The sequence below is a fragment of the Zootoca vivipara genome, chromosome 6 (assembly GCF_965207765.1).
Source record: "Zootoca vivipara chromosome 6, rZooViv2.hap1.1, whole genome shotgun sequence".
Classification (NCBI taxonomy): domain Eukaryota; kingdom Metazoa; phylum Chordata; class Lepidosauria; order Squamata; family Lacertidae; genus Zootoca; species Zootoca vivipara.
In genome coordinates, this window is record NC_142589.1 from 94,707,756 (window position 1) to 94,720,158 (window position 12,403).

At 48.5% G+C, this 12,403-nt stretch overlaps 1 protein-coding gene across 15 annotated transcripts in view; it reads left to right on the forward strand.

Moving 5' to 3' along the window:
- The window catches only part of TCF3 (transcription factor 3), a 97,989-nt gene that overhangs the window by 63,925 nt on the left and 21,661 nt on the right, over window positions 1-12,403 (forward strand). For all 15 annotated transcript variants that reach the window (XM_035119250.3, XM_060275300.2, XM_035119255.3 and 12 more), the window contains exons 8-11: window positions 2,166-2,215; window positions 7,243-7,345; window positions 8,530-8,669; window positions 10,548-10,674. In XM_035119250.3, the coding sequence (XP_034975141.1) occupies window positions 2,166-2,215; window positions 7,243-7,345; window positions 8,530-8,669; window positions 10,548-10,674 (420 nt within the window). The remainder of the gene's footprint in view (window positions 1-2,165; window positions 2,216-7,242; window positions 7,346-8,529; window positions 8,670-10,547; window positions 10,675-12,403) is intronic.

Consider the following 12,403-nt stretch of genomic DNA (forward strand, 5'->3'; position numbering starts at 1 on the left):
TTTCCTGCCCCTTCCTCTCCCCATTTTTTGCTTTCATCCTCCCGCCTTGGAACTAATGAAATCCACCTGTTCTGTGGCAGCAGGTTCACTCTGTAAAATGCCTCTCTCTCCCCCCCCCCCACCCCTCCAGCCTGCTCTGGCCTGACGGGGTCTTAGCGCCGAGCCTTTTGGGATCCGTCTCCCAAAGGGGGTCGTGTCTAAAGAAAGGAAACTTAAAACGTTCCCGGATGCCTGGAGCCCCTATCCACCCGAGGGGCTGTCGTGTCTCTGTGCGACTCCCTGTTCCGAATTCTCAGGGCCGGGTGCATGTTGCGCATTTTGGCATTCAAGGTTTCGCAGAAGGGATAACGGTTAGAAATTCAAGCTGCAGGAATACGGCACGGCAGTACCTCGGTTCTCAGACTTAATCCGTCCCGGAAGTCCGTTCCAAAACCAAAGCGTTCCAAAGCGAGACGAAATAAAGGATTGCCAGAAGATTTCCGACACTGGGGGATTCTGGGGCAGGTGGGACAATGGTCACCTCCACCCACCTGCAAAGGGAAGGGCCCTTTTGTCCCTGGGGCAGGGAGAGATGGGCAAGTGAGATCGTTGTGCCCAGGGGGAGATGGAGGAGACCTTTGTTCCCGGAGAGAAATGGGGAAGAGAGCCCTTTGTCTCCCTGGGGATATACAGTGGTACCTTGGTTCTCAAACTTAATCGGTTCCGGAAGTCCGTTTCAAAACCGAGGCGTGCTTTCCCATAGAAAGGAATGCAAAACGCATCAATCCGTTCCAGACTTTTAAAAACAACCCCTAAAACAGCCATTGAACACGAATTTTACTATCTAAACAGACCATTGATCCATAAAATGAAAGCAGTAATCAATGTGCTGTACGATAAAATAAACAAGACGGTATTGTAGATGATAAAAATAAAAAAAAATTTTTTTCTTTACCTGCACTGATGGCGGTCATTGTTTGGATTGGGGGGGGCGGGCTTAAGAACCAAGCTTAATCCGTTCCGGAAGTCCGTTGGACTTCTGAAATGTTTGGAAACCAAGGCGCGACTTCTGATTGGCGCAGGTACCCTGGAAACAATAGCCGACAGCCGCGTCGGACGTTCGACTTCTGAAAAACGTTTGAAAACTGGAACACTTACTTCCGGGTTTGGGGCATTTGGGAACCAAGGTACCACTGTACACATGTAGCAATATACTTGCCCCCCCCCCCCCGTGAGAACAAGATGCTTGGCAGGAGTCTCTTTTATGCAGCTTGGAGGGCTTGAGTTCGAGAACGAAACCCTCGAGATTACAGCACGGAAACCAGGAATGCTAAAAATACCCCCGCCCCGAAATAGCGAGTTGCACGGTCATAACCGGAAGAGCGGAAACGTCTCGGGGGACCTTTTTCAAAACGGATCATGGCCTCTGTGCGCCCACCCAAAGCTTGCGCCCGTAATAAATCCACTGGACTTTGAGCGCGGCTTGGAAACTTATTCTTATTCATTGAATTTATATGCCGCCTACGCATGCAGGTCTCAGGGCGGTTTGCAGAAAGAAATCTGAATATAAAACTGCAAGATACATCATCAGAATAAAAACAACAACCCAATAGCACACACACACACACACACACACACACACACACACACACAAACAAACAAACAAACAAAAAACACCCCCAGTATTCTGACTCCAACAGAAGTTGGTGAGATTTTTTCGCCCCTTTAAACCCCAAAATGCATTTCTTAATCCTTTCGAGATCTGCTTGTGAATCACCCCCGAGACCTGTGGGTTTAGGGCGGTCTATGAATTCAACAAATAAATAAAATACCGTACTTTTTCCGTGTATAAGGCTAAGGGTTTTTTTTACTCTAAAATAATGTCCAAAATCTGGGCTTGTCTTACACACAGATAGTATATACCTCCCCCCCCCCGTCTTCTTAAATCGGAGTCCCCCCAAATAGGGGGTGTCTTATACATGGGGGCACCTTATAGACGGAAAAATGCGGTGATAAGAATTAATAAATCTGGGGCACAACAGGTTGGGGACCTCGGTTGGCAGAAGGCATCCCCCTGGCGCTACGAAATCTATTCTGCCACATTAGGAATGGCTTTTTTAAAAAATCTGTAATTATGTTTGCTAATGCTTAAAAAAAACTCTCCCCCCTTTTTCTCCCAAATTCAGATGGACAACCGAAAAAAGTCCGGAAAGTTCCTCCAGGACTCCCCTCTTCGGTAAGCAATTTTCCGTTTTACTCTTTGGCAAAGTCGGCCCAGCTGGGGGTGTTTTTCCCCCCTTGTGCTGTCAGGGGGGGGGCGCTACCAGCCTGTGCCTGCCATTGGCCGGACTTCTGTGATGTCACCGAATGCCCGGCGGTTGCAAACGTTAGGAATGCGTCGAGTTCGAGAGGGGTGGGCTGCAGGCAGGGCTGGCCGGAGACATTTGGGCACCTGGCGGGGAAAGGGGGTGGGGTGGGAATTAAAACTCTATATCGGGAACAAGGTGGGAAGTGGGGAATCCCTTTATGGATCAAGGGATCCCAGACCCTGAGATCTTTGGATCCCTTTCTCCGTGTGCCTCTTCCAGGAGAGGCCCGGACGGTGGCAACTCGAGAGCAGGGCCTTTTACGCGGTGGCTCCTCGTTTGCAAGATGCTCTCCCCAGGGAGGTTCGCCTGGCGCCTCCACTAGGTGCCAGGCGAAAACGTTCCTCTTCAACCAGGTCCCTTTTGAAATGTGTTTCATTTTCATTTGGGAATGGGGGTTAGTTTTTCGTTTTTATTTCAACTGTGTATTTTGTGTTTTTGATGTTCCGGTTTTATCTCACAAACTGCCCTGAGAGCTATAGACATCATCATCATTAAATGAATATACCCGCAGAGCTCAGGGCGGTTCACGGAACAACTACTCAATAACAGCAACAACTACTCGATAACACACACACACACCCCAAAAAAGATTAACAAATTAAATAAATAAAGAGGGAAAATCTATATTGGGGAGAAGCGGGGAATAAGCCCACCGGATAGCTCGGTTGGTTAGAGCCATGGGTTCGATTCCCTGTACGGTTGGACTAGGTGACTCTCAGGAGGCAGAGAAAGGGAGGAGCCAAATCGAAAAACGGGGGTGGGTGGTGGGGGGTAGGATTGCCATATTTCAGAAAGTGAAAATCTGGACACAGAAGTTGTTGAGGTTTTTGGCCAAAGTGGTTGAGCCGAAATCGACGCTTCTGACATGGCTTGCCAGATGGGCAGGGTAGAAATAATATATTAGTAGTAGTCGTCGTCGTCTGAATTTCCCCGGACATTTAAGCCATTTCCACCAGGACACTGTTTCTGATGGCAGAATACCCACCAAAGTCCAGGAAATTTCGGGTGTATGGCAACCCTAAAGGTTGAGCAGGACAAATAATAATAATAATAATAATAATAATAATAATAATAATAATAATAATAATAATAATACGAATGAACTCTTGATGCCGGCTGGGACTTTAAAGACATAAAAATCTCAGCTCAGAAGCCTCAGGGGGAGTTTCTCCCCTTTCCTCATCCTTCACCCCAAACTTTTAGGACGATAATATATAATAATAATTTATTATTTATACCCCGCCCATCTGGCTGGGTTCCCCTAGCCACGATGTGGGGGGGACACCCTCTTTCCCCCTGAATGCACATGTACGGATAAGGCGTGTCGGTCACTTAACTCGCGCTTGACCCACCCGTTCTCTCGCTTCCCCTCTCCGTTTTTATTTTAGGGTCACCCCCCCTGCAAGCAAAGACATTCCCAAGCTGTGGGTTTTCAGGGGGCGAGCAGCCGGGGGGGGCCCCCCCAGAAACGCCTCTGCGCCTGAGTTTTCTCTTTTATTTTCCAGATGAGGGGAAGGGGGTATATGCCCAGAATTTTGCATTTTTTTGGGGGGGTGCATAATGAAACCCTCAAGCCCCAAACCCAACCCCCAATCTTATCCCCCCCCCAAAAAGACAGCAGGCGGAGGAGAATTCTCATTTCCTCTGATTCGAGAACTGCATGGTTATTTTTTTCCCCGGGAAGAGGGAAGGAATCATCCTTGCTTCAGTTTGCATAATTTTTTTTTGGGGGGGGGATGACAACGACACATTCCCATTGCATGCACAAACACACCGTCCTGTTTGCAGATTGCCCTTATATTGGGATTTTCTCCGTTTGCACCCCCTGTTTTTTGAAGCTGCTCTTTTCTCCTCTCTCCCGCTGCCCCCACCCTCTTTTTTATTTTTTTGGTCTCGTCTCCCCTCCTCCTCGTGTTCCCCCCCCCCATCCCCGCCAGCCCCACGCAGCTGCCTGCAAATCTGGCCGCTTGCCAACCCCTGGCAGATGGCACGGAGCTATTATTCCTGCTCGGCTCCCCGGCTCCTGCTATGTAATCAAATTATAGGAAAAGGCAATTTGCTGGGTTTCTTATTCTTTGCAGCCGGCTACGTTCCCCCGCTCTGACTCCCCTCTTCTCTCTCTCTCTCCCCCCACCCCAAAAACCTGCACCTCTCGCTCCATTACACAGAACACGCTGCAGGGGGGGAAAGGGGGGGTGGGTCGTATTTTTATTTTATTCCCTGCAAACCTGTCCCCCTCGAGTTGGGTGGTTTAAAAAATATATATGCAAGATGATTATTATTTTTTAAAGGCTGTTTAGCAAGGGTGATCAAAACTTGGAGGGTAGAGCGTGTACGATTTTGGAATCGTTTATTATTATTATTTGTTCCTGGTTCCCTGCAAACCCGCCCCCTTCCCCCCCCCCCCCGAGTTGGGTGGTTTTAAAAAAAAAAGATGCAATTTTTTTTAAGGCTGTTTAGCATGGGTGCAAGATTCTCATCATCGAAATTTGGAGGGGGGGGCGTGTACGATTTTGGAATCATTTATTATTATTATTATTATTATTTGTTCCTGGCTTCCTGAAAATTCGAGTTGGGTGGGTTTAAAAAAAAGAAAGAGCTGTTTAGCATTGGTGCAAGATTCTCATAGTCAGAGCTTGGACGGGGGACGGCGAACCGTTCTACCCCCATTCCCCCCCCCCATGATATATGCAAAGCGAGCGAAAAACCCACGTCATTTTAAAAGAGCTTGAGAATCTTCCCGGAGGCCTAAATTCTGGTTCTTTTGAAACTCTGAGGCCAGTTTCAGCTTGTGGTTTTTTGGTGTCTCAGAATCGGTCATTTCTGAATGCACACCCCCCCCCCAAAAAAAGGCGTCCTGGGTACAATTTAGAAGGAATGAGAAGCGCATAAAGGAACCATATGGGTAGGCAAATGAGTCCCAAGATCATTCCCCAATGGCATGCAGGCATGGCTGGGAATACCCCCCCCCCCGGGCAAAAAAAAAAATCGCTAGAGAGTAGCTGCTGGTCAGAGTAGGCAACACTGGGCCAAAGGGACCCTGTGGTCCGACTCTGAATAAGGCACCATCCAGTGTTCCTGTTCAATCGGCTCTTCAGTCGCCATGAGGTCGGGTGAGGGAGAAGCTCCCTTGCCCGTGGAGTCGCTGCCGGCCCGTGCAAGCAGTATTGAGCCCCGGGACAGAGTCGGAAGGGGCCGTCACCCAGCCCCTGAGACGCTGCCGTGCGATGAGTCTTTGGCGCAGCGCAAGGCTCGAACACATGGCCCTGAGATTTAAGGGCTGTGCCTCGTAGGGAGTAGGAGGCAGGCGGCCGTTCCCTGCTCTGACCGTCAGCTGCATGCAAGAAGTTGGGAGAACGCCTCTCGCTTTCTGCATTGCAGGGGGTTGGGCTGGATGACCTCTGGGGTCGGTTCCGCGATTCTACGATCTCCTCCAAATCTGGACTCAAGAGGCTTGAATGAGCTTTGCTAACCCCTTGAGCAGACCTGCTGCCCATGGCTTCCATGTTGACATTGAGGGGTTATTCCTGCCCTCCCTGGGGGTCTCCTAAAAGGATTCGGTGGGCAGGGTCAGTCTTAGCCCCACCCCAACATTTTACCAAGCTCTGCCCCCAAGCCGCCACCCTCTTAAAAGACTAGGCTCCACCTTCTCTTGACAGGCCCCGCCTCTTTTGCTCCACTGCTGCTGGAGAATGCTGGGCTCGGGGAGACCCGAGTTCAAATCCTCAGCTCGACACCAAGCTCATTTGGTGGGGGGGGGGCATGCAACTTCCCTGCTTCCTGGCTGGACCTACCTTGCAGGGCTGTTGTAAGGATGACATGGCAGGCAAGGCAGAGGGGGAGAGAGGGGGGGAGAAGTGCGCCACCTTGAGGTCTTCGGGGTGAAGGGCAGGAGGTTAATTAAGTACAGCGGTATCTTGATCTTCAAACTTAATCCGTTCCGGAAATTCCGTTCCAAAACCAAAGCGTTCCAAAACCAAGGCGCGCTTCTTTCCCATAGAAAGTCATGCAAAACGGATTAATCCGTTCCAGACTTTCAAAAACAACCCCTAAAATGGCAATTTGCCATGAATTTTGCTATCTAACGAGACCATCGATCCGTAAAAAGAAAGCAATATTCAATGCGCTGTACTATAAAATAAATAAGGCAGTATTGTAGACGATAAAAATTTAAATTGGTTTCTTTTCTTTACCTGCACGGGGGACGGTCATTGCTTGGATGGGGGGCTTTTATCCATTTCCGAAGTCGCACAATGAATCCATCCGTAGCTGAACTGGGTTCCACACAGTCGCAGAAACAAATGAACCGAAAAAGCCTCAAAAACGCGAAATAAAGAGTGAAAACAAAAGCGGCAAACTTAATCCGTCCCGGAAGTCCGTTGGACTTCTGAAATGTTCGTAAACCGAGGAGCGGCTTCTGATTGGAGCAGGCGCCCCGGAAACAATAGCCGACAGCCGCATCGGATGTCCGGCTTCCGAAAAACGTTCGAAAACATCTGAGTTTTTGGTGTTTTGGAACCAGGTACCACCAGCCTGTTGCGTTTCATTGTAATTTATACTGTATTTGGTGTTAGCCATCCTGAGCCTGGCCCTGGCAGGGGAGGCCGGGGCATAAATAAAATTATTATTATTATTATTTATTATATTCCATGAGCCGCCAATTATTAATAATTTTTAAGTTGTTATTTATGTCCTGCTCATTTGGCTGGGTTGGCCCTCTAGAAAAAGAAAGGAAAAAAAAACAGACTAAAAAAAGAAACAGAATAAAATTTCTAGGCTCGGGAATCGCAGGTTCCTCCGGAGGTCGTTGGGATTCGCACCCGGCACGGACTCTGTAGATGCTGCTGGCTGGGGAAAAGCGTTGACAACTTTCCCTTTTTTTCTCTTTTAACAGGTATATCCACCCAACTCAGGTGACGACTATAGCAGGGAACCGGCCAGCTACCCCCCCTCCAAAGCCCCCAGCACTGTCTACCCTGGAGCCTTTTACATGCCAGGTAAGGGCGGAAGAACAAGGGGGGGTGAACTTTTGGGGTGCCTTGCGGTGGGGGGCCAGAGAGAAAAAACCTGGCCCCATGGAGCTGTCCCTTCATTTTTACCAACCTCGAAAGATTAAATTGGATTCAATTGGACTGAGCCTTTTTTTAAAAAACCCCGTACGACCACCCTGCGAGGTGGGCCCGGAGCATGGGGATTCGAGCCTGGTCCGACTTGGGGGGCGGGGAATGGGACTCTGACCCGAGGGGGAGACATTTGTGGCCCTCTGGTTGTTACTGGGCTACAACTCAAAATGGCCCTTGGCCTCAGGACCTACTGGGCTCTGGGAGTCCCCACAGCATCTCTGGAGGGTCACAATTTTCCTTCCTTCCTTCCTTCCTTCCTTCTTCTCTCTCCTTTTTCTTTCATCTCTCTCTCTCCCCCTCTATCTCTTTCTTTCTCTCCCTCTCTTTCTTTCTTTCTTTCTTTCTTTCTTTTTTCTCTCTCTCTCTCTCCCGCCTCTCTTTGTCTCTTTCTTTCTTTCTTTCTTTCTTTCTTTCTTTCTTTCTTTCTTTCTTTCTTTCTTTCTTTCTTTCTTTCATCTCTTTCGCTCTCTTTCTTTCTCCCTCCTCTCTCTGTCTCTCTCTCTCCCTCTTCTCTCTCTTTCTTCCTCTCCTTCCTCTCTCTCCCTCTCTCATTTATTTCTCCCTTTCTCTCTTTCTGGACTCAGCTACACAGCTGCAAGTAAAACACTTTAAATGTGTTGCAAAGCACGAAATACAAATGCGACACTAGGTGGCGAAAGTGAGCTATGCCAAATGCAATGTAATTTTCCAAACTTTTTTTTAAAAAAAGTTTTTTTTTAAAAAAAATGTTTCGCTGAGAACAAGAGGAACAAACATTTAAAGAAGATTTCTTTATCTCCTTCCTCTGTCACACTCTCTGTGTGTCTCTGTCTCTTTCTATCTATCTATCTCTTTCTCTCTTTCTGGACTCAGCTACACAGCTGCAAGTAAAACGCTTTATAAACAGGTTGCAAAGCGCAATATACAAATGCAACACTAGGTGGCAAGAGTGAGCTATGTCAAATTCAATGTATTTTTTTCAAAATTAGTGAAATGTATAAATTTGAAAAGCATAAATAATTTCTTTGAAAAATGGAGAGAGAAAAAGAAACCCTCTTTTTTTTGTCCTCATCTCGCAGATGGACTTCACAACTCAGCGGATCTGTGGAATTCCTCCACCTCCATCAGCCAGTCCAATTACGGGGCCATCCTGGGAGCGTCGTCCTCCCCTATCCCGCAGTCCGGCAACTTCAGCAGTCTTCATCAGCACGAAAGGATGGTAATGGCACAGATATTTTTGGGGGGAGGGAGGTAATAGTAGTAGTAGTAGTATTAATAATAATAATAATAATAATAATAATAATATATTTTTATCCCACCCATCTGGCTGGGTTTCCCCAGCGACTCTGGGCGGCCTCCAACAAGAGATTAAAAGCACCATAAAACATCAAACATTAAAAACTTCCCTAAACAGGGCTGCCTTCAGATGTCTTCTAAAAGTCAAATTGTTGTTTATTGCTTTGACATCTGATGGAAGGGCGCCACCACCGAGAAGGCCCTCTGCCTGGTTCCCTGTAACTTCGCTTCTCGCAAAGAGGGAACTGCCAGAAGACCCTCGGCGCTGGACCTCAGTGTCCGGGCAGAATGATGGGGGTGGAGACGCTCCTTCAGGGATACTAGGCCATTTAGGGCTTTAAAGGTCAGCACCAACCCTTTGACTTGTGCTCAGAAACGTCCTGGGAGCCAATATAGGTCTTTCTGGACCAGTGTTATGTGGTCTCAGCGGCCGCTCCCAGTCCCCAGTCTAGCTGCCGCATTCTGGATTAGTTGTAGTTTCCGGGTCACCTTCAAAGGGAGCCCCATGTAGAGCGCATGGCAGAAGTCCAAGCGGGAGATAACCAGAGCATGCACCACTCTGGCCAGACAGTCTGCAGGCAGGGAAGGCCTCATCCTGCGTACCAGATGGAGCTTGGAGACAGCTAACCTGGACACAGAATTGACCTGCGCCTCCATGGACAGCTGGGAGTCCAAAATGACTCCCAGGCTGCGCACCTGCTCCTTTGGGGGCACAGTGACTCCATTCAGGACCAGGGAGTCCTCCACACCTGCCCGCCCCCTGTCCCCCCAAAACAGTACTTCTGTCTTGTCAGGATTCAACCTCAACCTGTTAGCCGCCATCCATCCTCCAACCGCCTCCAGCCACTCACACAGGACCTTCACTGCCTTCACTGGTTCCGATTTGGGGTTTGGGTGTGTGTGATAACTTCCAAGGGCAACAGGGGTCCCTGAAGGGCAGAGCGGGGCTGCACCCCACAATCACACACACACACACAGTTTGGTCTGGTATAGACAACCACGTGGGGGTCCCTGAGATGTGTCCATCCGTTCCAGACCAATGGGGCTCATTCATAGCCCATTTTAGGAACGCAACAATGGCAGGTTTGAATGCCCTGAACCCAAGAAAAAGGGGTTGTTGGGTGTTTATTAGCATTATTATTATTTTTTGAATTTATATACCGCCCCATACTTGGAGGTCTCGGGGCGGTTCGCAAAGCAAAAGCAAAATATAAAGCCAAATAATATGTAATCAAAATAAAAGCAGCAACCCAATCATTCCCCCCTGGGACCAATAATAATAATAATAATAATAATTTCATTTTGGTACACCTAGGGCTGCCATACATCCAGAATTTCCAGGTGTATCCAGGACTTGTCCGTCGGAAAAAAGCGCCGGGCAGAATTTCTGAAAATCACTAAAAAATAAGCTCAAAAACAGGCACCCCCAAACTCGGCCCTCCAGATGTTTTGGGACTACATTTCCCATCATCCCTGACCATTGGTCCTGTTAGCTAGGGATGATGGGAGTTGTAGTCCCGAAACACCTGGAGGGCCGAGTTTGGGGGTGCCTGATGAGAAACGTCATTTTTGCATGGGGGGGGGGAAGAGATTGGGGGGGGGGATTAAGGCAAGAATAAAATATTGCCCTATTGCCATGGAGTAAAGGGGATGCGGTTAATGTAGGGCTGCCGTACGCACAAAGTTTCCCAGATATAGCCAGACGAGAATGTTGTCCGGGTGGAATTATCAAATGGCAGCGAAAATATCCTTTTGGGGCAATTTTACTAAAAAACAGGTTGACCACTTTGTCCCCTTCCAGAATTACCCGATGCATTCAGGGGAAGTGAATGGCGGGATCCCCTCAGTCTCGGGGTTTTCCTCGGCCTCCAACCAGTACGGAGTTTCCAGCCACACGCCCCCCATCAGCGGAACGGAGAGTGTCATGGGTTCGTATCCAAACCCTTCCCTTTTATTTTATTTTGTTTTTTCCTATTATTGCTGATATAATTGAGGATCCGAGCTGCCTTCCTTTCCCAGAAATTTACAGGCCAAAGTTGGAGGCGCATGCATGCTCCGGCAACCGAAATGCCACGAGGGCTGCAGCTTTCTAAAACAAAGGTGGGAATCCTAGAATCATCCAAGGAAGGAGAGAGGGTTGTGGTTTGATCTAAAAGGAATCTTAACCTTGCTGAGCTGAGTTGTTAGACTGCGGAATTCCCTGCCACAGGAGGCAGAGATGGGTGCAGCCGTGGATGGTTTTACAAGAGGATTGGATGCATTCGTGCATCCACCCCACCCCACCCCACCCCACCCAGGGCTCCATTTGGGGTAGTATTTAAAGGGCTGTAGAGCTGAGGCCTAGTCTGTAAAGTGGAGCCGAGGCCTAGTCTGTAGGCTGTAAAGTAGAGGCGAGGCCTAGTCTGTGAAGTAGAGGCGAGGCCTAGTTTGTAGGCTGTAAATTAGAGCTGAGGCCTAGTCTGTGGGCTGTAAAGTAGAGCCGAGGCCTAGTCTGTAAAGTGGAGCCAAGGCCTAGTCTGTAAAGTAGGCTGTAAAGTAGAGGCGAGGCCTAGTCTGAAGTAGAATTGAGGCCTAGTTTATAGGCTGTAAATTAGAGCTGAGGCCTAGCCTGTGGGCTGTAAAGTAGAGCCGAGGCCTAGTCTGTAATGTGGAGCCAAGGCCTAGTCTGTGAAGTAGGCTGTAAAGTAGAGGCGAGGCCTAGTCTGTCGGCCTTGGCTTGGGCTAGTATTTAAATGCAAGCTAAGGCCTCCACCCTGTATCTCCATTCCTTGGTCCCGGCCTGACTGGGTTGTCTGGTAATGGCCGCCTGGGTGGTTTCAGTTGCTCGGTTGATGACGTCATTATTTGGCGCCGCCCTTCAGAGCTTTTGCTGGTGACAGCGCGCGATCTGCCTTTCTATTGGATGCTGCTGGAGTCTTCTGGTGATGTGTAATTTGCGTGCCACTTTTTTGTGTGTTTAATCATTATTTTAGGTATGAAAGGTGTGCTTTTTTGGATTTTATAAAATGCCAGATCCCTCCCTGATGGGCAAGGTACGCTTTGCCCTAATTTGATGCAATTCAGTTCAGCAGTTACGGTGCAAGGGTGTTACCTCCGCGCACGCAGTGTCTACATTTTTATATATATAGATAAATCTTAGGGCTTTGAATCAGTACTCAAATAGTGGATCTTATTCTGATTGCCCCAGCTCTTGTGACAATCTTGCAGCACTGGGGATATTAGACCGGGGTGGGTGGGTTGAGTTTAGGCAAAGCCAATAGCTAAGTGTCCTACGCAGGATCCGTCATTCTACCGGGGGAAGATTAGCCTCTAGGCCAGGGGTCAGCAAACTTTTTCAGCAGGGGGCCGGTCCACTGTTCCTCAGACCTTGTGCGGGGCGGACTATATTTTGAAAAAAAATATATGAACGAATTCCTATGCCCCACAAATAACCCAGAGATGCTTCTATATATATAAAAATGTAGAATGTGTCCGTTCGTTCGCCGTTCGTTCTGCTTGAATGATCTACAAAACCGCTTGACCGAATGCGTTGAAATTTTGACACAACGTCACATGCGAATAGGAGATTAATATAAGACACTTTGCGTGGACAGGTGTAACAGCTGGGCCACGTAAAAAACCCCAAACCCCGTGTTTCAGAACACACAACTCACCCAA